The 26,933-nt window shown below is 46.5% G+C and overlaps 1 protein-coding gene across 2 annotated transcripts; it reads left to right on the forward strand.

Moving 5' to 3' along the window:
- The first annotated feature begins 17,671 nt into the window (after positions 1 to 17,671).
- SLC35C1 (solute carrier family 35 member C1) lies at positions 17,672 to 26,361 on the forward strand. 2 transcript variants are annotated; one of them, XM_040409127.1, is made up of 3 exons: positions 17,672 to 17,783; positions 20,819 to 21,333; positions 23,132 to 26,361. In XM_040409127.1, the coding sequence occupies exons 2-3, from the start codon at positions 20,847 to 20,849 to the stop codon at positions 23,695 to 23,697; spliced, it is 1,053 nt and encodes a 350-aa protein (XP_040265061.1). In that variant the 5' UTR covers positions 17,672 to 17,783; positions 20,819 to 20,846; the 3' UTR covers positions 23,698 to 26,361. The 2 variants fall into 2 exon arrangements, with proteins under 2 accessions (XP_040265061.1, XP_040265062.1); XM_040409128.1 differs by lacking the exon at positions 17,672 to 17,783 and adding an exon at positions 20,594 to 20,724.
- Positions 26,362 to 26,933: the final 572 nt, after the last annotated feature.

Consider the following 26,933-nt stretch of genomic DNA (forward strand, 5'->3'; position numbering starts at 1 on the left):
GTAGTTTACAGAACCGTATTACAGCGGGTCAGGCTACAATCACTAAATAGCGAGCTAAACCCTTTAGATCAAGAACAAATTAACAGGTTGTGGGTAGCTTATTTCATTTGGTTTAAAACTTAACATTTAATTATGTCAATAATAAAAAGATAGGCCCTTAACTATAGACACTAAAGAAGAGAATATATCTGTAACCACTGGTTGCACTAGTCTCCTGAAAAAATAGACGGAGACGGGAAGGAACCATAAACAGGGATAGCGTAAGGAATAGATAGGGTGAAGGGTACGTGAGTACCAAGACAGAGGGACACACTGCTGGGACTATACCCTAGATGTCCCTAATCTGTCTAAGTCACACCACTATCTAATGCAATATACCTGCATTCGCCCTCCCTAAAGATGGACTGCCCAGCTTGGCCCGATAGACAGAATAGATGGTCCTGTGATGAAATGAATTGCTCTATCGGGTATGGGCACAAAAGTTGGCAAAATGGACGTAGTGATTGGATTCCAGGTAGGATGGCAATGCCGTTGTAAGGGATCGCAGAACCTGGTCAATATCAACCACAAATAGATGGTAATAATCAGAATAGATACAGTGTCCCGACGCGTTTCCTCAGTGATGTCTGATTCATCAGGGGACAAAATTGTATATAAGAGGCTCCCTGATATAAGGGTACCTCTTCCAACCAAAGCACGTGACACAGGATGGTATCTAGTTCCAAGTCTTGAGTCCTATGTAGACCCCGACTATATACCAACCACCATCCGGTTATATGTCACAAACCGGATAGTGAGTCAAGAGCAATCCTGTGTCACTTAATCACAGCGGTTATAAAGATACATAGACTGCTGTGACTTAAATCCAAGTATAGTGAATACACCACATATAAGATTACATATAAATCACAATGAGTCAAGGTGTCAATTTCGTTTGCAGTGTAACAGATCCATGCTAGTTGTAACCCCCAGCATAGGTTAATGATCTGTACAGTGCTAAATACGAGCCATACTGAATCACTATGATGAATAAGTATGTCAGCGTGGTACACTTATCTGTCCAGTTCTAAATGACAACCGTTCCCAGATATCGCTAGGTGGAAGGTGCTCCTTGGCGTCCCGCGTGTAGCAGTGGCAATGGAGCCGCGTTCGCGGGTTGTTTAAAAAAGCCAGGTAGCCCCGCCCCTACTCTACGCCCCCTCAGCGTCATGCGGTGCCGTCATCATGTGATGTCTCAGCTGTTCGGCTTAAGTTCACATGACCGCACCTCTTCCTATGATGCGGTGTATAGAGGCGTGTACTGTCGCCAGGCAACCATCCGGCTAACCAGCTTCCTTGATGAAGCCGAGATCCAAACAAAACAGGTAACCCAGCAACCGGCCGTCTGACTAGTAACTGATCCTACGGCGAACACTCTATCTTGCGCATGTGTGAGGCGGGTGTGTTATGGTGCAAAGATCGGGTCAAAGGGCAAGTTTGGCCCAACTTTTGCTACCACCTAAGTACAATATAGTGTCCACCTGTGTGCCTAGTTTGCAGTTCACATAGTGGAGTCTTGAAGTTTCTAAGGTAGTTCCTCAAAGTTAATAGCGTTGCCAGCAGTGGCTGTCGCACCCCTTCAAAGGAAAAGGGGCTCATCCTCCGTAAATAACCAAACCAAGTTAAAAATAAAGGAAGCTTATTTTATCCTACAGTTCATATTTGTTGTTAATATTATGTGGGCACAAGAGGTGGAAGATATGGTCGGATAGTATGTCCAGTTGTCAGGGAGAGACACTATGGATCTATATAACAACTGAACGACAGTTGTTCGTTCAGACCCGTAGGCACAACTGTTTTAAGATGGAAGATCCACCATGTCTCTCTCTGTAAAATCCTCCGATCCCAATCTCCCCCCCTGGGTTGTCTTGCAATGGTCTCAATTCCCATGAATTTCAAAAATGACACATCACCTCCGTGCATCATGTTGACATGTTTTGCCAGGGACGTATCTCTGTCATTCCTCACGTCACCAAGATGTTCACCCACCCTTCGTCGCAATTCGCGGGTGGTCTTCCCTATATATTCAAGGCCGCATCTACAGTTCGCTCTGTAGATTACTCCTTGAGTGCGACAATTAATAAAATGTTTAATTTGGTAGGTTTTACCAGTGACGTTAGCACGGAATGACCGTCCCTGTGTAACGTATCGACATGCCACACAGCCACTACAGTGAAAGCAATAGATCGGGCGCTGAAGCCATGTCCCTTTAAGATCACGTGCCTCACTGTAGTGGCTGTGCACTAGGCGGTCCTTGAGGCTCAGGCCTCTACGATATGTGACCTGTACCCGCTCAGGAAGCACCTTTTTGATGTCCGGGTCGATTAGGAGGACCTCCCAGTGATTCCTCAATATCTGTTTGACTTCATTTGAGGCATCATCAAACGTGCCTATGAGGCGTATAAAGCCGTCCCCAGTTTTTTTCGGTTTCGGATGAAGGAGATCCTCTCGCTTACTTTCACATGCTCTCTTGAAGGCAAGTTTAAGCACTTTGTCAGGGTAACCCCTCTCCCGAAAACGACTTCTCAAGTCATTTGCCTGTTCTTTAAAGGCTTCCCAGGTGGAACAGTTCCTCCTAATGCGCAGGTACTGTCCCACCGGTATTCCCTTCTTCAGGGGAAAGGGATGATGGCTACTCCAATGTAGGAGTGAGTTGGTGGAGGTGGGTTTCCTAAAAGTGCTTGTTTGTAGTGCGTCTTCCTTGTCTCTTGAGATCAATATATCAAGAAAGGGTAGGGTGTCCTTTTCAAAGACTGAAGTAAATCTCATGTTGATGTCATTCACGTTTAGATTTTTAACGAAATCACAGAAATCTCGCTCTCCCCCTTTCCAGACAACAAAGACATCGTCAATAAACCTTGCCCAAGTAACGATGCATGGGGTGTGTATGATGGGAGTGTCACCAAAGACCAATGTCCTCTCCCACCAGCCCAGGAACAAATTAGCATACGACGGGGCACATGAACTCCCCATCGCAGTGCCCCTGAGCTGGTGGTAGAGGACCCCGTCAAACAGAAAATAATTCCTTGTCAGGACAAAGTTTAACAGTCGCAGGACAAAGCCATTGTGTGGATAGAACTGTTGTCCCCTAGTGAGGAGAAATGATTGCACTGCCCTCATACCTAGATCATGGGGTATTGAGGAATAGAGGGCCTCAACGTCAATTGAGGCTAGTGATGTATCCGCCTCTAGACTGATTCCCTCTAGTCGACCAAGAAGGTCACTCGTATCCCTCAGGTATGAGGGCAGTGCTTTCACAAAAGGCGCCAGGATGTGATCCAAATAGATCCCTAAATTTTGGGTCAGGCTATTTACGCCCGACACAATTGGGCGCCCTTTAACCGGGGTACCCCCCTTATGAACTTTAGGCAAGCTGTAAAATGTGGCTATCATGGGGTGTTTCTTATAAAGAAAATCAAGTTCATCCCCAGATATCAAATTATCAGTCTTTGCCTGTCGCAAAATATCAATTAGATCTTTCTGATAGACGGCTGTAGGATCACCCCCAAGTCTCTCATATGTCTCTTTGTCATCAAGTAAGGTCTTACACATCTTTCTGTAGTCATCCGTGTCCATCAAGACAATATTGCCCCCCTTATCTGAGGGTTTGATGGTGAGATTTTTCTTCTTCTCAAGATCTAGCAATGCTTTATAATCACTGATGCTACAATTAAAGCCCCCCTGCAAAGAGGTAAGATTAGATAGATCTCGACAAACTTGGTTAACGAACACGTCTATGCATGTGGGATCCCCCAGGGGAGGCATCTTTATGCTCTTGTTTTTGAGCCCAGTGAAGGGACCCTTACCCTCGTGGGGGGTACTATCGCTCAAACTGAACAAGAGGCGGACATCTTGAAGTATATCAGGTGAGATACCCATCTCTTTGCTCTCCCGCCTTGCGATGAGCGCAAAGTGTTTCCGCCATCTAAGTTTACGAGCAAAGAGATGGATATCTCTAACCCAATTGAAGAGGTTAAAATTAGGGGTAGGAACAAATGAAAGGCCTTTACAGAGTATGTTCATTTCTGAACCCTGAAGTAACTGGTCAGAGAGGTTAATTATTTGGTTTTGTTGCCTAACGGCCTGTTGGTCTGGGGTGGTGATTTTTGAGTCCCTCGATTGCGCAGGGGGTACGGTGTATCTAAAAAATCTGACCCACCTTGATCTTGCCTACCTCTCTGATTATTCCTCTCTCCTCTACCTCTAAAGTTTTGTACTTTCCTATAGCCCCTACCTCTTCCTCCAGATGTCTGATTCCCCTCCCTTTCGTTTTCAGAGGCCTCAGTGTCACTAGATGTGATGTCCACCTCAGGACGCTTCGTTTGTGATATATTGCGGTCTAGCATGGAGTACACCCGGTTGTCCCTAAAATCTTGGAGATCCCGGTTAAATTGGCGGTGTTTCCGCTCCTTGAGGTGAAACTGAAATTTGTCAACAGTATTCTTCAATTGAAGTTCCTTGTTAGCAAACTCAGTCTCTCCCCCAAATTTTTGTGTGAGTTCAATTTGATCTTTTAGTTTACCTTCCAATTTAACCAGGTTAACCTTTTCTTCTTCCAGCAATATATGCATAAATCTGAGAGAGCTTTTTGTAGCCTCGTCCTCCCACTTGCTCATCAGAGAGGGAGACCTACATCTGATTGCTGGAGTTAGGGTAATCCTCAGTCCTCTGGGTACGATCTTATTTTTCAAATAGTTCTCTAATGATTGAATCTCCCACCATGAGGATATTTGTTCCTTGTAAACCTTGGTAAGGTCCTTGAAAGCGGCCTTAAATGAAGGTGCGTATTTGCTCTGTGTCAAGGTCTTCTCTGAAAAAACCTCATTGGCATCAGAGAGCAACTGTGTTTTGTCAACGCCAATGGAGAGGAAACCAGCCATACTCCAGAAAGAAATGAATGTAGTTTAGTGTGAAAGTACCCTTAGATAGATAGATAGATAGATAGATAGATAGATAATAGATAGATAATAGATAGATAATAGATAGATAGATAATAAATAGATAGATAGATAGATAGATAATAGATAGATAATAGATAGATAGATAGATAGATAGATAGATAGATAGATAATAGATAGATAGATAATAGATAGATAGATATGAGATAGATAGATAGATAATAGATAGATAATAGATAGATAGATAGATAGATAGATATGAGATAGATAGATATGAGATAGATAGATAGATATGAGATAGATAGATAGATAGATAGATAGATAGATAGATAATAGATGATAGATAATAGATACATAGATAATAGATGATAGATAATAGATACATAGATAATAGATAGATATATGATAGATTGATAAATAGGGAGCTTTAGGAAAGCCATAGAGACACTGACAGACAAGATGTGCAAAACCTTCTATGCCAGATCAGAAGGCGTCTGTATCATCTGGCTAAATATCTTTCATAGTATCACCACCCTGATCCTCCTGTAGGGCAGCGAAGTCTGGGGTCCAGACACATACCCGGACTGGTCTAAGTGGGACTCTGGGTCAACAAAAATATTCCTTCTAGAATCCTGCAAACACCTTCTCCGGGTCCATCGGAGCACCTCGACCAGCGCCCGTCGAGCAGAGCTGGGCAGATCCCCACTTTACCTTGCGCTATCATTCAGAGCCCCAGCTCCTTCCATCACAAAGCCTTGCTACACCAAGAAGCCCCTGAAAAACGAAGGACCCCGAAACAAGTCACCCAAACGCAGCCTGCCCAAGCCACCAACCAATACAGCCTGACAAAGGGGGAAATCCAGAGGACGATACACAAGAGCAATGATGCGTTATGTAATACTGCTACGTATCTGCCCCATACCCGGGTTATATTACCAGGATATCCATTCTGTATCTGCATAATACAATTGTGATGAATGTAATCTGCCACTACTGGGGCTCATTCACACAGGAGGTCGTCAGTACTACGAGCTGTAGATACACCAGGTGCCCTCTCTTATCTCATAGGGTTACTTTCTGGAACATGGTGGAGTCCATATGACTCTGTGGGGGGCCGCAGTGCTCCTCCGGAGGTCCACAGCCGGCTCTGAGCGCCATATTACAGATCTGCAGACTCATAATGCATAAGACCTCATACATACTTATACGCCGTCCCTCAGCGAGACGGTATATAAGTAGTGATTATCACATGACTTCTCACATCCGCATCACTTCCCTGATGGTATTTTGCAGAACGCCGCTCGCTCAGACGTTTTCCGTTGACATTTTCATGAGTCAGTGGCTTGTGATTGTCTGCACAGATCTGTGACATGAGAATCACCCACTGACTCTGGCATCACCCCGGCATGGCTGAATGATCACATACATGGGGTATATATATTTTTTTTTACTTTTTTTTTTTTTTTTCTAAATTATTCTCTATTGTACTTTTATACTATTTTTGCATTTCATGAACTTTACATTCATGCATGACAGAGCTGCGTTTAACCAACTGCACAGGCTGGCGGCGCTATGTAACTATACTGCCACCTGCTGGTGGGGAGCGGTATTTCTTTGTATAGCATTGTAGTGGATATTGAAAAGAGAGGTTAGATGGTGTTATGTCGGTAAGGGCTCATGCACACGGACGTGTGCTGCCTGGGCCTGGGCTGCGGACTGCAAATTGTGGTCCGCAATGCATGGGCACCGACTCTAGGGCCGCCGTATGGCAATGCAGGACCCATTCACTTAAATAGGGTCCCCAATCCGCATCCGGCGGTCTGCAACGCAAAAGAGTAGTGCATGTACTACTATTTTTTTGCGGTGCGGAGGCACGGACAGAAAACCCAAGGAAGCACTCCGTAGCGCTTCCACGCCTCTGTGCCGTGCACCTTCCGGATTGCGGACCCATTGGACAACGGCCTTGTGCATGAGCCCTTAGGGTTTAAGTCCAGGGATAACAGCTGCACAGGGTTCTACATGCCGACGATGCCCGTCTCCATTGTTAAAGGAGTCGCCGCAGAAGTAGAGGCACTTGGTGATCAGTATGGATAAAGAAGGTGAAGGGGGGTGTAACAAGTAACCCTATAGGGCCCTATAGAAAAACTTGGAATGGGGCACCGCTAGAACATGACCACTTTGAGCATAGTGCTAACATGAAAGACGTGATTATTTTGGTCTCCCTAGTGTACAAGGATAATGCACACAGTGATGTCACCGTACATGAATAATGCCTACAATGATATCAGCACACAAATAATGTGCACAGCGGTGTTACAGTATAGGAATAATGTGCATACTGATGTCACAATAGAGGAATATAGTGCACAGCGAGGTCACAGTATAGGGATAATGCACACAGTGATGTCATAAGAGAGGGATAATCAACTGTGCTATGTACAAAGATAATTAACACAGTGCAGGAATAATGCACAAAGCGAAGTCAGAATACAGAGATAATGCGCACAGTGATGTCCGAGTAAAGGAACAATCCACAGTTATGTTACAGTAGATGAGTAAATCACAAAATGATGTCATAAGAGGGATCATTGTCACAGCAGAGGAATAATACACACAGTGATGTCACAATAGATGAAAAATGTGCGTAGTAATGTCACAAAATAGGGATAATGCACACAGCGATGAAACAGTACAGGAATAATGCATACAGTGATGTCACAACAGAAAGCTAATGTGCACAATGATGATACATTACAGAAATAACGCACACAGTGATGTCAAAGCACATATTGCACACAGTGATGTCACAATAAAGGGTAATGCACACAGTGATGTCACAGCACATATTGCACACAGTGATGTCACAATAGAGGGTAATGCACACAGGCGATGATACATTACAGAAATAATGCACACAGTGATGCCACAGCACATATTGCACACAGCGATGTCACAATGTTAATAGAGCGCACACAGTGAAGGTACAACACAGGAAGAGTATATACAATGCTGTCAAAGTAAAGGAACAATCTACTTAGCGATGTTATAGCACAAAACCATACAGTGATGTCACAGTACATATTGCACACAGTGATGTCACAATGCCGCTACAGTACACACCATGATATCATAGCATAACAGTAACGCGCATAAAAGGGTCACAACATAGGAAAAGCCATAGAATGTAATGATGTCACGTTACAGGAATAAAGAACATCAGGGCAGGGGTATAACTAGAACTGACTGGGGGCCACAGCGAATTTTTGAATGCCCACCACTTTCTCCTGTGGCTGGTCAAGAGGGCTCTCTCCGACCAGGCTGGGCAGCCACCCCGTCCATCTCCTACACATATATACTGTATGTCAACTCACTGTATATAATGTAAGTGTATAATACAATATTTCCAGCATACCCTGGTCTTTCCTGACCCATCGTAAGTTTAAACTAGACTCAACATACAATACGTCAGACTCAGATGCAACCAATCAAAGCCGTATTAGTTACTAGTTAGCAGCTATTCCTGACTGTTATATGTAAGGACCTGCGTTATCTCTCTTAGTTATCTGCTTATTTTTCTTTCATCTTCATTTTCTCTTATCTTGGATGACATTTTGGGGCTTTGGAACCGATTACTCAAGATACAATGGTTTCCACATACAATGGTCGTCCTGGAATCAATTAATATTGTAACTTGAGGGACCGCTGTACTGTTGAGGGGGCTCCAACAATAAAATCTTTCAGTCTTCCTCTTAATCTGGGGCCCGTAGCAGCCGCCCCCCCTGCTTCACCCTACATCAGGGGTAACCATGGGGTCTCCCCTATTCCATAATCATCACCAACAGCAACTTATGTCTGAGAGGCAATGGGCGCCCTTGGTACTACGTTACTAGTTGTGCCCTTGGAAGGTGGCAAGAGAGGAAAGGGAGCTACCAATTAGAAATAGCTGCTGATGGTCTTCATTTAAGGCTACTTTCCCACTGGCGTTTTGAATTCCGTTTGTGAGATCCGTTTCAGGGATCTCACAAACGGTTCAAAACGGATCAGTTCAGCCTCAATGCATTCTGAATTGATAAGGATCCGTTCAGAATGCATCCGTTTGGCTCCGTTCCGGTCTGGATGCGGACAACAAAACGCTGCTTGCCTGGCGATGCGGAGCCAAACAGATCCGTCCTGACTTACAATGTAAGTCAATGGGGACGGATCCGTTTTCACTGACACAATATGGTGCAATTGAAAACGGATCCGTCCCCCATTGACTTTCAGAGTAAGTCAGGACGGATCCGTTTTGACTTTGTTCTTTATAATGCAAACGGATCCGTTCTGAACGGATACAATCATTTGCATTATAGGTGCGGATCCGTCTGAGCAGATACTAGACGGATCCGCACCTAACGCAACACTATCCAGGGGCTGTATGGCACTTGAGACCTTAAATTATAGATTATTAAGTAGCATGCCTATGCGTCCTTCAAGGACAAGACTGAATGGCTGGAACCCAATTTCTTTTCTTACTTTGTGCATGGAGCACAATGCAATCGAATAATCCACCACTGAGAATGTCACAATGTTAGAAAACAGCGACACCTGGTGGCCATAAGGAGGTAATACATTATGTAAACTACAATATATTTTGTTCTTTTTTTCATGTATGTTCTCCATATCATCTGATCCCTGCTCTTCCTAACAATGTGCATTTTACCATTCTTCATGTACGGTATGTCTCCATACTGACGTTAAATGTTTTGTATAATACATAAATGTGTGGACTATGCCTTGAAGGAGGATATTAGCTTCTCAGTAAATCAGTAGTAATAAGTAGTGTTGATCGAGCACCAAAGTGCTCGTGTGCTCTGGCCGAACACATCGGTATGCTCGTGTGCTCTACTGAGCACAATGGAAGTCAATGGGAGAACCCCAGGCACCCCCTGCTCGGAAGAGAAGAAGGTGTCTGGTTCACAAAAAAAGGTTAGAAATTGATGGCAACCCCATCAAAATGGTTTGGAAACAGCATTAAGAGGATGGCTGGATGCGTCTTGGACTCCTATTATCTATGACATACAATAGACAACCACACAAAGGCTATATGCCAATAGCCAGGTATATGCAAGCCATCAATCTATCCATGAGACAGATTACAGTCAGCATACCTTACAATGGCAGCCTTGTGCACTATGAGACATTCTAAACCAGCTCTCATCTGACTGAGAGCCAGTAAGCCTCAAAGTTACTTCACATCTGTTGGATGGCTTGGGTGGACCTGCGCACCTAGATCAATATCATTAGGGTGACAAAACGTTTTCTGATTGTCCTAACATAATATTCAATAACCTTTCTATACAGTTTTGTCATGTAAAAACTAATTTGCATAAACATGGGCATATGGGAAAGACATGCGCTGCCTTGTTTTTAAGCTGAAAAACCATTTGCATGGAAAATTTGCAATCTACACTACTCATGAACAGCGCCATCTATTGGTTTCATAGTCTTATGACAAGAGTAATAGTCTTGTCATAAGACCATGAAATTTAATAGATGGAGCTGTTCATGAGTCATGAACAGCGCCATCTATTGGTTTCATAGTCTTATGAGAAGACTATTAGTATAGCCTTTTGCATGGAAAATTTGCGATAAAAATTCGCAATTATAATATTCACGATCTACACTACTCATGAACAGCGCCATCTATTGGATTCATAATCTTGTCATAAGACTATGAAACCAATAGATGGCGCTGTTAATGAGTCATTACAAGCAGGGCAATAGTCCTCAGATACACCCTACCAAGCTTATATTACCGCAGATAAAGTGCTAGAAGATGTGTGAATGATAGCAGCAATCCGATATACACCTCAGTGTTAGCGCAGGCTATTATAGGCTGAGTGCTACACGGTGAGTGGACTCTGTTGAGCAGTGTGTCCCACGTACTAGCGTCCCAACAAGATGAACAGCGCCATCTATTGGTTTCATAGTCTTATGACAAGACTATTACTCTATGAAACCAATAGATGGTGCTGTTCATGGGTAGTGTAGATCGCAAATATTCTAATCGAGAATTTTCCATGCAAAAGCCTACACTAATAGTCTTGTCATAAGACTATGAAACCAATAGATGGCGCTGTTCATGAGTAGTGTAGATCGCAAATTTTCCATGCAAATGGTTTTTCAGCATGTCTTTCCCATATGCCCATGTTTATGCAAATGAGTTTTTACATGACAAAACTGTATAGAAAGGTTATTGAATATTATGTTAGGACAATCAGAAAATGTTTTGTCACCCTAATAATATTGATCTAGGTGCGCAGGTCCACCCAAGCCATCCAACAGATGTGAAGTAACTTTGAGGCTTACTGGCTCTCAGTCAGATGAGAGCTGGTTTGGAATGTCTCATAGTGCACAAGGCTGCCATTGTAAGGTATGCTGACTAAGCCTGTCATCTGTCTCATGGATAGATTGATGGCTTGCATATACCTGGCTTTTGGCATATAGCCTTTGTGTGGTTGTCTATTGTATGTCGTAGATAATAGGAGTCCAAGACGCATCCAGCCATCATCTTAATGCTGTTTCCAAACCATTTTGAAGGGGTTTCCATCAATTTCTAACCTTTTTTGTGAACCAGACACCCTCTCTTCTTCAGAGCAGGGGGTGCCTGGTTTGATGCTCGGGTCTCCCATTGACTTTCATTGTATTAAATTGTACTCGAGCACCCGCGGTATTCGGCCGAGAACTCGGATGTGCCAAGCATAGAGATTCTCGAGCCGAACAGCAGTTCTTATGAGCATGCTCGCTCAACGCTAGTAATAAGTCAAAACAACTGCACTTATATTTTTTCCTCTTGAAGCTTCTTTCGCCAGTCATCCAACTTGCTTTCTCAGTTTAAAGAAACCTGTACAAAGAATCTCTGGAATTAAATACTGATGACTCATGCTTCAGTCAGCCTAATCATCATCTAATCCTATAGCTTCTCAGTAAATTGCTGCTTTGTTACTGATATTGACAAAATGAAAGGTTACCTTGGGTTTCTGATAGGGTTGTCCCGATACCACTTTTTTAGGACCGAGTACAAGTACCGATACTTTTTTTCAAGTAGTCACCGATACCGAATACCGATACTTTTTTTAAATGTCATGTGACCGTTTTGGGGGATCTGTGGATCTGTGGATGACGCACTGTCATGTGGGGGATCTGTGGATGGCACTGTTATGGGGGACCTGTGGATGGCACTGTTATGGGGGATCTGTGGATGGCACTGTTATGGGGGATCTGTGGATGGCACTGTTATGGGGATCTGTGGATGGCACTGTTATGGGGGATCTGTGGATGGCACTGTTATGGGGGATCTGTGGATGGCGCTGTTATGGGGGATCTGTGGATGGCACTGTTATGGGGGATCTGTGGATGGCACTGTTATGGGGGATCTGTGGATGGCACTGTTATGGGGGATCTGTGGATGGCGCTGTTATGGGGATCTGTGGATGGTGCTGTTATGGGGGATCTGTGGATGGCACTGTTATGGGGATCTGTGGATGGTACTGTTATGGGGGATCTGTGGATGGCACTGTTATGGGGATCTGTGGATGGTACTGCTATGGGGTGGGATATCTGTGGATGGCATTGTTATGGGGTGGGGGGATCTGAGGATGGCATTGTTATTTGGTGGGGGATCTGTGGATGGAACTGTTATGGGGAGGATCTGTGGATGACACTGCTATATGTCATCCACAGATCCCCCTCATAACAGTGTCCCCCAATACACCGGGCCCCGCCGCTCACCGAAGTATTTATAAACGTGAATCCTTATCCTGTTGTTAAGTTGAACTAACGCTGCCCTCTCCCATGTTCCCCTGTATCCCCCTGTATCTCCACAGCACTTACTTAAGCTTCCATAGCAGGCAGAGCGGACGGCACCAGTAACGTCACTCACTGACGTCGCGCGCCTGCTCCGCCTGCTTCACTCATAAAGTGGGCGGAGCAGGCGCTCTACGTCAGTGAGTGACGTTACTGCTGCCGTCCGCTCTGCCTGCTATGGAAGCTTAAGTAAGTGCTGTGGGGATACAGGGGGGACATGGGAACATGGGAGAGGGCAGCGTTAGTTCAACTTAACAACAGGATAAGGATTCACGTTTATAAATACTTCGGTGAGCGGCGGGGCCCGGTGTAAGAGTACAGTGACTGCACCGGGCCCCGCCCATAGTTACGCCCATAGTATTCTATTTATGTATCGGGGCGGGGTATCGGCGGCTGAGTACCGCCGAGAAAACTCGGAATCGGTCCCGATACCGATACTAGTATCGGTATCGGGACAACCCTAGTTTCTGACAAACAATATAACTGCACCGCCAGTTGTCACCTTTGCAAAAATGGCCATCACAAAAAACAGAATCACCAGACATTTGGCTGGTACTCAAACCTCTGATTTACTAAACTTTGGGAAATTTTACAACTTTAGTTGAAACACCACCTTTCAAGCTTCTGTAAAGACAATACCTTTCCGTTTGGAGCCACTGCGGATCTGACTCTCCACCAAACAACTAAAGCCATCCATGAAATACATGGAAATCCAGAGCAGCTCTATGTTCTGGCTCCCAGACAGGAGTCCCGAGGGGGTGACCTTCCTACAGGACGTCTGTGCGGCCTAACAGGGTATATAGACAGGGCCTGTCTTCATGAGACAATCCCTTTAACCTCTAAAAGGGGGTAGCCCAAGATTGAAACTTATCACCTATAATTTAAATTAATGGAACCCCCTCGTTCAGGAGAATGGGGGTCTTGTTTGCCTGTTGAATAGAGCGCGGGTCGAGCGCTGTACTCAGCTATCTTTGGCAGCCCCATAGACTTTGAGTGGAGGAGCTGCAGACGTTTGACTGCAGCTCCATTACAATGGGGGACATGAGACCACCGTTCTTGTGATCAGTGCGGGTCCTAGTGGTTGGACCACCACCAATTAGACACTTATCACCTAATAAGTAACCTGGGCCCCAATATTCAACAGAAACCATCACAGCACCCCAATCGCGTCAAAGGGGTGAGACTTGGAGCACATAGGAGTGACAGGGGGTGCCTCCTCTTTTCCTTAGATGCCATGTTTGCTACTTACCATGGCATCCAAGGGGAAATTGACATCTCTTGATTTAAAGGGCTTGTTTAAAAGGGGAACTTCTGATGCCCACACCATACATGAAAGAGAGGAGCCCAATGACAACCATTTGGCAAAGTAACCACCAAATGGCATACTTGTCCTAAAACGCAGCCTCTTCTACACTGAAGGACCTGCAACCGCACCTGCACTGTAGCATCAAACAGATGACCTCCATTTCCCCAAAACTCTGGGATACACCATCCAGGGGCAATTCCAGATGTATGGCCAAGAGTCACAGTAAACCCCTAAAATGTCCCACTCTTGGCTCAACAACTGTTCAGCATGTTTTCTCAGATCAGGGGACAGGGTTTTGGTACATATGTTATCCATCCCATGCTTATATGTAACTGGCACAATAGTCCCTCCCTGTAAAAGATGTAGGTACAGATAGTACTGCCTCCCTGTCTCCCCCTGTAAATGATGTAGGTACAGATAGAACGGCCTCCCTATCTCTCCCTGTAAATGCTGCAGGTACAGATAGTACTGCCTCCCTGTCTCTCCCTGTAAATGATGTAGGTACAGATAGTACTGCCTCCCTGTCTCTCTCTGTAAATAATGTAGGTACAGATAGTACTGCCTCCCAGTCGCTCCCTGTAAATGATGTAGGTGTCACGCTTCAGTGTAAGAGGGAAACACCATACTGAGCATAGGAGGGAAGGGAGGAACAGGGAATCAGGCCTGAGAACTAGGGAATGAAGATGGACACCTCTTAGTAAAAACCCTAACCAAAATCCTGACTGACTACCAGTATTAACAGACCCCAAAGGTAGGTGAGTTCATACGCAGGAATACCTAGAGTCCTATCTAGCCCTATAGGACCCTGGTACTTATAGCAGGGACGAGAATACCTGTTCCTCCAAAAGGAAGGACGAACATGAGTCTAGTTCAGGCCTAATACAGATAATAGGGAAATGCAACACACAGAACCCAAACAAAATACAAAAAGGGAAAGGAAAGACTTCAAAGAGGCTATGGAAGCACCAGGAACTCGGCTGAAATCCAAACACAAACAATCCACATGCACAGAAGCTATAAACCGCACAGCATAGTGGGAGAAGCAACTATAAAAAGGGAAGGTTAAATGACCACATAAGCAACACCTGGAGGCAAGTGGTGTGGCCATTACCAGAAACAACACAGACACCAATTGATCCACAAGGAAAACCTGTCAGATCAAACCACGTGTTGCCAGTCTCACAGATCTCCTGCCACTCACTGTCGCTGGGACATCTGTATGTCTCGGTACGTCCGTGACGGCAAGTTTAGATAGAACTGCCTTCCTATCTCTCCCTGTAAATGACGTAGGTACAGATAGTACTGCCTCCTTATCTCTCACTGTAAATGAAGGAGGTACAGATAGTACTGCCTTCCTGTCTCTCTCTGTAAGTGATGTGGGTACAGATAGTACTGCCTCCCTGTCTCTCCATATAAATTATGTAGGTACAGACAGTACTGCCTCAGTACCTCCCTGTAAATAATGTAGGTACAAAAAGTATTGCCTCCCTGTCTCTCCCTGCAAATAATGTAGGTACAGATAGTACTACCTCCCTGTCTCTCTCTGTAAGTAATGTAGGTAGAGAGGTAGAGATAGTACTGCCTTCCAGTCCCTCCCTGTAAATAATGTAGGTACAAAAAGTATTGCCTCCCTGTCTCTCCCTGTAAATGATGTAGGTAGAGATAGTACTGCCTTCCTGTCTCCCCCGGTAAATAATGTAGGTACAGAAAATACTGCCTCCTTGCCTCTCCCTGTAAATGATGTAGTTTTAGATAGTGCTGCCTCCCTGTAAGTGATGTAGGTACAGATAGTACTGCCTCCCTGTCTCTCCCTGTAAGTGATGTAGGTACAGATAGTACTGTCTCCCTGTAAACGATGTAGGTACAGATAGTACTGTCTCCCTGTCTCTCCCTGTAAACGATGTAGGTACAGATAGTACTGCCTCCCTGTCTCTCCCTGTAAACGATGTAGGTACAGATAGTACTGTCTCCCTGTCTCTCCCTGTAACCGATGTAGGTACAGATAGTACTGTCTCCCTGTCTCTCCCTGTAAACGATGTAGGTACAGATAGTACTGCCTCACTGTCTCTCCCTGTAAACGATGTAGGTACAGATAGTACTGCCTCCCTGTCTCTCCCTGTAAATTATGCAAGTACAGATAGTACTGCCTCCCTGTCTCTCCCTGTAAACGATGTAGGTACAGATAGTACTGCCTCCGTGTCTTTCCTTGTAAATGATGCAGGTGAGGGTTAGATCGGACACTTTTATTGGTCAGAGGAATACTATACAGTATATGAGCTAAAGTGCAGACAGGATGCACAAGATCCACTGTAAGACAGTTTAAGTGAGAAAAGATGTGTCACATGAAACCCTTGTAAATACGTCGGTGCAGGGCACGGGAATACACTGGACCAGAGCCAGGATGTCCAGGGCATCATACTTGCCACCAGGTCTGATGTCATGTCATTAGAATAGCAGTGAGCAGTACACAACAGACAAGACCTTTATATGTCCCATGAAATTATTCCTTGTTTAATTAAGATTATAAGATTATATCTGCAGCCAAGAAACAAACCGCAGGAACAAGAACACAAGACACGCAAATCCTCAAAGACAGATTACAAAGCAAAAACCCCACCTGCCTAAAGACATGAATGGGTGGCGTCTGACAGCTGATGTGTGGGAGGATCTGTGTCACGGACTGAAGAGCCACTAGTGGCTGTAATGGAGAAACCATACTGTAAGACTACTAGTAGGTAAGCCATGCTGACATCAGAGTTCTTCTTTCCATTGTTCTACTACATTGTAGCGTGTGTGTATACAGTATATATATTGTGAGACAGTGACAGGCCTTATGGCTGTTAGGAGAGAGGAATGGCAGGATAAGGGTCCATTCACACGTCCGTATGTGTTTTGCGGATCCGCAAAACACGGACACCGGCAATGTACGTTCCGTATTTTGCGGACGGCACACCGCCGGCACTCTCATAGAAAATTGTGGACAAGAATAGGACAAGAATTAGGGTAAAGGCACACGTTCAGGATTTATATGGGGACAATCCACACTGTTCGCAGGGAAATCTGTGCGGTCAATCCGCATCAATTGGCGCAGATTTATGTGCGGATTTGGTGCGGATTTCACTCTCCCCATTGAAGTGAATGGAGAAAATCCGGTCAGGAAAAATAAAATAAATTGACACGCCGCGGATTTTAAAATCTGCACCGTAGGTCAAAATCCGCACAGAAAAAATCCTTGCATAGAATACAATATATATGACCTACGGTGCGGATTTTCCGCACGCAAATCCCCGCGCCGTTCATAGCGCGCCCTGCGCTGATGAATGGCAGGAAAAGTCTAAGGCATATTGGTGCGCCATAGACTTTTTCCAGGGAGCGGGTGCCCACAGAGAGGGCTCTGGGTGCCGCCTCTGGTATTTTCTGTAATATTCCACTGCAGGGTTCATGGAGTTTGCATAGAGATGGACAGTAAAGAAGGAGCGGTGGGAGTGCTGCGCGGCTCTAGATAGAGCTATTCGGGTGTCACCCGACGAACCTGTTCACCAGGCTTTGTGACGAGGAACGAGACAACACACTTTAAAGGGAGGGCGTGACTTCCTTCATTATCTGCTCTTGTTCCTGGAGTGACGTTGCAGGCAAGGAGAGCTGGCAGTCACTTGTGGGGGTACACCTGGTGCAGACTGACCGGCAGATTACAGGTATGACGGGGGGCAGTGCATCGGTTGGAGGGGAAAGGCTGGCAATGTGTATGAATCAATGACTTCATACTGTACGGTACCTTTTAATTGCTTTGAGTCTAATGATTAGCCAGTGCCCCGGAACCTGGCAGCTGAGAGGGCACACGCATGCCTCCTGGCGACAATAGCTGTCATTGAGGTTGGCTACTTGCTTGGCAGATCATGTCGTAACCTCTTGGTAAATCATGAGTCCCCTCTCGGGTACCCATGGCGCTCTCGGTCCACCCCTCGCTGGTGCGGGCACTCTTAATGGAAGCATTCTTTGACTCGCTCTCGTGATGCCTGATTCTGACTGCCGTTTTAAATTCCATCTGAAACGCACACACGTGTATATAGGGGCGCCCATTATTTTTTTTTTCTTGACCCATTTATTTGAATAGATGTCAAACGAAGAACGGGCAAGGAATGGCGCACGCTGCATGGCTCTTGGCAACGGCCCAAGCGGTAAAAGTGAAATGTGAATTGCACCATTTAGTTAACTGGGTCCGGGCGCTCCATGAGTGCAGTCTGGGGAGCACGAGGAAGGGACTTACCACTGAATTAGGGAGCAATCTTTATGGAGCGCTCGCTGGCTGGCCTCGTTTACAGAGACACTCTGACACCGCTTATAGGGGCACTCTGGCTGGCACTGTTTATAGGGGCACTCTGGCTGGCACTGTTTATAGGGGCACTCTGGCACAGCTTATAGGGGCACTCTGGCTGGCACTGTTTATAGGGGCACTCTGGCACAGCTTATAGGGGCACTCTGGCTGGCACTGTTTATAGGGGCACTCTGGCACAGCTTATAGGGGCACCCTGGCACAGCTTATAGGGGCACTCTGGCTGGCACTGTTTATAGGGGCACTCTGGCTGGCACTGTTTATAGGGGCACTCTGGCTGGCACTGTTTATAGGGGCACTCTGGCTGGCACTGTTTATAGGGGCACTCTGGCACTGCTTATAGGGACACTGGCTGGTGCTGATTATAGGGGCACTCTTTCTGGCACTGTTTATGTAGGCACACTCTGGCTGGCACTGTTTATAGGGGCACTCTGGCACTGCTTATAGGGACACTGGCTGGTGCTGATTATAGGGGCACTCTTTCTGGCACTGTTTATGTAGGCACACTCTGGCTGGCACTGTTAATAGGGGTACTCTGGCTAGTACTGTTTACAGAGGAACTCTGGCTGCCATTGCTTATAGGGGCACTCTGGCTGGCACAGCTTATAGGGGCACTCTCTGGCTGGCGCTGCTTATAGGGGCACTCTGGCTGGCACAGCTTATAGGGGCACTCTGGCTGGCACAGCTTATAGGGGAACTCTGGCTGGCACAGCTTATAGGGGCACTCTGGCTGGCACAGCTTATAGGGGCACTCTGGCTGGCACAGCTTATAGGGGCACTCTCTGGCTGGCGCTGCTTATAGGGGCACTCTGGCTGGCACAGCTTATAGGGGCATTCTTTGGCTGGCACTGCTTATAGGGGCACTCTGGCTGGCACAGCTTATAGGGGCATTATTTGGCTGGCACTGCTTATAGGGGCACTCTCTGGCTGGCGCTGCTTATAGGGGCACTCTGGCTGGCACAGCTCATAGGGGCATTATTTGGCTGGCACTGCTTATAGGGGCACTCTAGCTGGCATTGTTTATAGGGGCACTCTGGCTGGCATTGTTTATAGGGGCACTCTGGCTGGCACTGTTTATAGGGGCACTCTGGCACAGCTTATAGGGGCACTCTGGCTGGCACTGTTTATAGGGGCACTCTGGCACAGCTTATAGGGGCACTCTGGCTGGCACTGTTTATAGGGGCACTCTGGCACAGCTTATAGGGGCACCATGGCACAGCTTATAGGGGCACTCTGGCTGGCACTGTTTATAGGGGCACTCTGGCTGGCACTGTTTATAGGGGCACTCTGGCTGGCACTGTTTATAGGGGCACTCTGGCTGGCACTGTTTATAGGGGCACTCTGGCACTGCTTATAGGGACACTGGCTGGTGCTGATTATAGGGGCACTCTTTCTGGCACTGTTTATGTAGGCACACTCTGGCTGGCACTGTTAATAGGGGTACTCTGGCTAGTACTGTTTACAGAGGAACTCTGGCTGCCATTGCTTATAGGGGCACTCTGGCTGGCACAGCTTATAGGGGCACTCTCTGGCTGGCGCTGCTTATAGGGGCACTCTGGCTGGCACAGCTTATAGGGGCACTCTGGCTGGCACAGCTTATAGGGGAACTCTGGCTGGCACAGCTTATAGGGGCACTCTGGCTGGCACAGCTTATAGGGGCACTCTGGCTGGCACAGCTTATAGGGGCACTCTCTGGCTGGCGCTGCTTATAGGGGCACTCTGGCTGGCACAGCTTATAGGGGCATTCTTTGGCTGGCACTGCTTATAGGGGCACTCTGGCTGGCACAGCTTATAGGGGCATTATTTGGCTGGCACTGCTTATAGGGGCACTCTCTGGCTGGCGCTGCTTATAGGGGCACTCTGGCTGGCACAGCTTATAGGGGCATTATTTGGCTGGCACTGCTTATAGGGGCACTCTAGCTGGCGCTGCTTATAGGGGAACTCTGGCTGGCATTGTTTATAGGGGCACTCTGGCTGGCACAGCTTATAGGGGCACTCTTTGGCACAGACTATAAAACTCTCTCCAACCTGGCAATCTGCGGGCACCTCCTCCCGCACACATCACTTATCAGGAAGGGCGTAACAACCCGCGTTAAACTTACACATCAAAGACTTCCAACAAAATGGCCGCTCTCATCTCAGCCGGCGACACGTACGCTGGGCGTGACGTCATTAGTAGGCGTCAACCCCGGAAAGATCAGTGTTTGGAGCTGTCGCTGCAGCCTGGTGTCAGGGATGAGAGCCGGGCAGCACTACAGCCCTCTGTGGGAGGAACGTTCCGGCGCCCCCTTGTGGCAGGAGCGGTGAGGGCTGGTTTATCTTGCTGTCATACTTCTGTCTTCTTTATTCTTGCTGATGTCCTGCTGCCCTGACCTTGGTCTTGTTCATCATGCACAGGGCTCTGAAACGCTCCAGCATCCTGAGGATGGCGCTGTCTGGAGATGGGGACCCGGAGAAGGAGTCTAGGGAGCCCTTCCTACTGAGGGCTATGAAGATCGCCCTGGTGGTCACCCTCTACTGGTTCATCTCCATCACCATGGTCTTCCTGAACAAGTACCTGCTGGACAGCCCCTCCCTGAAGCTGGACGCCCCCCTTTTTGTCACCTTCTACCAGTGCCTGGTCACCGTCCTCCTGTGTAAAGCGCTCAACCTGCTCTCCTTGGTCATCCCCGGAGAGATGATGGAGTTCCCTTCCATCCGCTTTGACCTCAAAGTCCTGCGGAGCATCCTGCCCCTGTCCGTGGTCTTCATCGGCATGATCACCTTCAACAACCTGTGCCTGAAGTACCTTGGCGTGGCCTTCTACACGGTGGGCAGGTGCCTCAGTACCGTCTTCAATGTGCTCCTGTCCTACATCCTGCTGAAGCAGACCACGTCTCTGTACGCCTTGCTGTCCTGCGGGGTCATCCTAGGTAAGACCCTCTTTCCTCTTAAAGGAATTGTCCATTTTAAATTTTTTTTTTTTTTTTTTACGTTCGATGAAGCTCAATCGTTGTACAGTGAGAAGTTCTGAAAACTTTCTAATAGACTTTGTGTTTTATTCTGCACTGTTTTCAAGATTTATGTTTGCTGTCAGTGAATGGATCTGCGTTATGGCTTTCCGTTATAAAATGGTTATAACGGAATCCATAAGACGGAAGGACGGATCCGTTCTTCTGCCCATAGACTTGTATTATGACGGAATGCAAAACGGAAGCCTTTAGAGTCATTCCGTTTTGCTTTCCGTCTTAATAGAAGTCTATGGGGAATCATAACGGATCCGTCTGGTTTCCGTTATGCAGAACAGAGAAAAAAGTCCTGTCGACAGGACTTTGTTTTCCGTCTTGCATAACGGGACCCAGACGGATCCGTTATAATTCCCCATAGACTTCTATTAAGACGGAAAGCAAAACGGAATGACTCTAAAGGCTTCCGTTTTGCATTCCGTCATAATACAAGTCTATGGGCAGAAGAACGGATCCGTCCTTCCGTCTTATGGATTCCGTTATTTTCCTTTATAACGGAAAGCCATAACGGAATCCAGAACGCAGATGTGAACCCACCCCTTACCTGCATTCCTGACCAGGGAGCGGGGTGATTATGCTCCGTCCTTCTCCGTAGAGAATGTCAGAAACAGAAGAGTAACAGGGTTTGGGGGTCGTCCCCCTAAAACGAGTTATAAGGGGACAACCATCTAAACTTTTCATGGCTGAAGGTTTGCTACAATTGCATTGAATGTTTCCTGTAATATCTCTCCTCCATGTTCTGTATGTTCTTCAAAGGGCTGTTATATGGGGTCCTTTGATGGCTTCCCCATGGGTTGTCACCCAGCTGTCCTAAACTCCTGACTGGCTAAACCGTCTTAGGCCTCATGCACATGACCGTGTCCGTTTTGTGGTCTGCAAACCGCCAATCCGCAAAATATGGATGCTGTCCGAGTGCTGCCCGGATTTTTCTTGCGGACCCAATGACTTCAATGCCTTTGTGGAAAGCATATCTTTTTGCGGAAAAGACAAATGAAGAAGAAGGCAGTAATAAGAACAATTGCAATGGATATTTTTTTTTCTCTCTGTTAGCAAATATGCCATTCAGGAATCTAGGAAAGCTGGGTGACTCTGGCAGCAAGACCTGTGATTGGCGGCCATATTGGGTGTCATCCAGCTTTCCCAAACGTATTTTCTTTCTGTGTCCGTTCGTTTTTTTGTTTTGTTTTTTGCGGACCATATACGGAACCATTATTTCAATGGGTCCGCAAAAAAACAAAAAACGGAAGTTACTCCGTGTGCATTCCGTTTCCGCATGTCTGTATGTAGAACATGTCTTGTTATTTTCCTCATTATGGACAAGGATAGGACTGTTCTATTAGGGGACAGCTGTTCCATTCCGCAAAATACGAAAATGCACACGGACGTCATCTGTATTTTTTGCGGATCCGTTTTTTGCAGACCGCAAAATACATACGGTCGTGTGCATAAGGCCTAATGAGAATAATGGCACTGGATATTTCGTTTCTCTGTGTCAGCAGATTTGCCATTCAGGAACCTAGGAAAGCTGGGTTGCGGTCAGTGTGGTTGCATTTCTCCTGACCTCTCCCCTAATTCTGCTCTCTTTGATCAGAAGGGTATAAATCCCCGCCTGGCCGGGCAGGCTGGACATCCTGGAGAAGTTGGGTTAATATCCATATGGCGGTCTTTAGAACTAGAATTGATGATGTTTTTGTGTTTCCTACAGGTGGCTTCTGGCTGGGCATAGACCAGGAGGGCGCAGAAGGCACCTTATCCTGGGCTGGCATATTCTTCGGCGTCCTGGCCAGCTTGTGCGTGTCGTTGAACGCCATTTACACCAAAAAGGTCCTCCCGGCGGTGGACGGCAGCATCTGGCGCCTGACCTTCTACAACAACGTGAACGCCTGCATCCTCTTCTTTCCCCTCCTGCTGGTATTCGGGGAGCTGAGCACCCTTAGTGCCTTTGAGCATCTTTACTCCTCGCACTTCTGGTGCATAATGACTCTGGGAGGTATTTTTGGCTTTGCTATAGGCTACGTGACTGGACTTCAGATTAAATTCACCAGTCCCCTCACCCACAACATCTCCGGCACCGCCAAGGCCTGCGCCCAAACTGTACTCGCCGTATTTTACTACCAACAGACCAAGAGCTTCTTGTGGTGGACGAGCAATGCGATGGTGCTGGGGGGCTCCTTCAGCTATACGTGGGTGAAGGGCCTGGAGATGAAGAAGACGCAAGATGAGAACGTGCAAACCAACAGCAACGAGGAGAAGAGTTCCTCGGGGGTGTAACGCCCAATCATGGGGACGATGCACAAGGACACCTGCTGGACTGGTGTGTATGGACCATGGCGGTTCTTCCTTACCTAGATGCCTCATCCGTCGATAGACCCACCGTCCTGGCCTGGATTTCCGTATGTGACGCGTACAGATGGCCGAATGAAGAGCAATCCCATGTTACGTCGATTTCTATGATGGCCATTGTGCAGGATGTCTGTGTATCCCACCGTGGGCTACACTGGTATCCGATAAAACATATGTAAATCCACCATTTCATGGTTATCTCTGGGGGGGTCACGACCAATATGGCCCCCCTGAGTTTTGCATCCAGCTTTCCCAGGGTCCTGAATGGTATATGCGGCGAGCATGCCCCACTCCCTACAGATTTGCTGAGTCCAAGAAAAGATGGGTTATACCTAATAACGGCTGAAGGGGAAACGTGGTATTACAAGGCGTCCCTTGAAATAAATGGCGGACCATGTAGCGTATGGTTTGCCAAATTATCCAAAGAGCTGACTGAATAGAATTGGATCATTCCACCTCCGGGGTTCAAAAAAAAATATGGCCACTCTCTTCCAAAAACATCGCCACAGGTGGTGTGTGGTGTTACAGCTTGGCCACATTCACTTGAAATGAGATAACGTGCAGTACCAGGTACAACCTATGGACAGCTGTGGCGCTGTTTTTGTAAGAAAGCAGCCATGTTTTTCGTATCCTGGACACCCCTTTTAGGCCCTATGCACACAGCTGTATTTTTGGTCCGCATCCTGCACATGACACACTTTTTTATTTTTTATTTTTTTCGGATCGGATGCTGACCCATTTATTTCAATGGGGGCTGCAAAACATATGGATAGAGTGCCATGTGCTGTCTGCATCCGTATGTCCGTCCCGGACAAGGATAGGACGTTTCTACAGGACTTAAAAATAAAATGGCGGCAGGCTCTCGACTGGTATCTTTGTTTTTGCAGATCTGCAATATGCAGACTGCAAAATGGATACGGTTATGTGCAGGGGCCCTTAAAGGGGTATTCCGATCTGAACATTTATGGCATATACAAGGGTGTGGCTCTCGCCTCTAGAACCCGCTCCTATCTGGAAAACTGGGCCCCATGGAGAGGTGTATGCACGTGCGTGGCCCTCACCATTCACTCCTATGGGAATTTGGGAGAATGCCCATCTACCTCTCCCTTTATGGCAGTACCAGACGGGGCCCTGTTCTTAAAGTAGGTGCAGGGACCCACAGCTATAAGACTTTTCTAGGTTATCCAGTCAGTGTTGTCATGGGACCACAGGGCCAGTCATTTAGCTTTGCCGGAAATAGTTTATTAAAATATTTTTTACAACTCGACAAAAATTTTTATGAAGTATAATTGCAGGGGATTTTAGAATTTTTATCGACTGGACAGAAGAGGAGGACGTGCCTTTTCGAGTGCTGTTACATAGGAAACTGTGGCCTGTGGTACCGGGTGAAGTCAATCATCTGTATTATGTTTACAATCTTCTACAGCGTACTGCTGATCGTAGCTATGATTTCCTAAAATCAAACAGAAAAAACTTTATTACCTTTTGTAACTAAATATCTGCCCTTTGACTTGCTCCTCTTTGTACAAAACTTTATTTGTTCTTTTTGTGAGTGACTATTATCAGGGGGACATCTATGGGCATCCTCTATCAACCAATCAGATTCCAGCTTTCATTTTTGCAGAGCAGCTTTCAGCATGAAAGCTGTGATCTGATTGGTTGCTGTGGGCAAACCCTGACTTCTGTTAAACTAGTGTGTCCTTGATGCCCTTAGCAACCAATCAGAATTGAGGTTTCTTCCTTTCAGGGTAAAAAATAAAATGGTACCTGATCTCTGATTGGTTGCAATGGCCCACAAGGCTATTTTCTGCCTGGCCTAACATGGCAGATTTTTAGTGACTGCTTTTTCAGAGGGGTTGCCCGATGAAGACAACTTATCACCTATCCACAAGATAAGGGGATAAGTGTCTGACCCCTGGGGCCCCTGACATTCACAAGAATCAGGGCCCATGTGCACTGCCACTCTATTCCGCTCTATGGGGCTGCCGGTGATACCTAAGCAATTGTGTGTCTGCCACTCCATTCAAGTAGGGAGCACGGGCCCCCATTCTTGTAAATGGCAGGGGCCCCAGCAGTCAGACCCCCAACAATCAGACACACGTTGTCTTAATGGGGCAACCCCTTTAAGGAGGTATTCCCGTTTTATGAAGCGCTGGCATGTCACTACAATATGATCGGTGGGGGTCTGACCTCTGGGACCCCCACCAGTCCTGAGAATGCAGGGGCCACCAAGCTGGTGTAGTTACTGTTTTTTTCCTGCACGGCTGGCGGTTAGGGTGCTGTGCATGAAAAAAAACTGAAGGGGACCCAAGCGCTACACCATCTCTGTGGCCCCGTCATTGTCAGAATTTGGGGGGGTCCCAAAGGTCGGACCCCCACTAATCATGTGACTACATACCCTAGCAATTTGCAAAGACCTCTAGGACCCGTTGATAAATCTGCATCACGTCCTGAGATTTGGAGCTCGTGTTTTGCAGCGAGATGAGTGACGTGGATGAGGAGGTCGTACGTCAGCTCTCCTGTATGAGGCTGTTATTATTTATGGCAGTTGTTAAATCTTTTATAATATGTAATAAAATCCTGTCATTTGGATTTTTTTGTAACTTTTATTTTTCCATTACTGCAGTAAGAGAACGGATCTAGGATCCGAAGCTCGGTTAGCTCAACACTAGTTAGGACGTAAGGGAAACTTACATTTTTCCATTCCAAAATCGTGGGAGGGAAACGGGCAGTAGAAAGTCTACAACTAAGTACAACCTGCGTTGACTCACTGTTGCTTGACGCTATGCAGGTTGATTACACCCCATTTGCTATTTGTACATGCTCCTGAATCACTTGTCCGTCGCGTAAATCAAACAACGCAATTCTACGGCCCATTATATTAATAATGTCTGTGACCAGACATGAAGTTATGTGGTCACAAGACTAAGTCTAATTCCCTTGTTATTAACAATCCATGCACTAAATTACAAGGTACAGGTTGTCAAAGTTAAAGGGATGGTCCATGAATACCATATGCCAACAACAAGGTTACTTTTTCATGGAAGTCACAGAAACTTTTGAGTAGCTCATATTAAGGGCTCATTCACATGCCCATATCAGCTTTCGTGGTCTGCAAATTGCGCATCTGCAAAACACTGATACCGACTGTGTGCATTCCGCAT

Source organism: Bufo bufo, chromosome 10, assembly GCF_905171765.1.
Source record: "Bufo bufo chromosome 10, aBufBuf1.1, whole genome shotgun sequence".
NCBI classification, from domain to species: domain Eukaryota; kingdom Metazoa; phylum Chordata; class Amphibia; order Anura; family Bufonidae; genus Bufo; species Bufo bufo.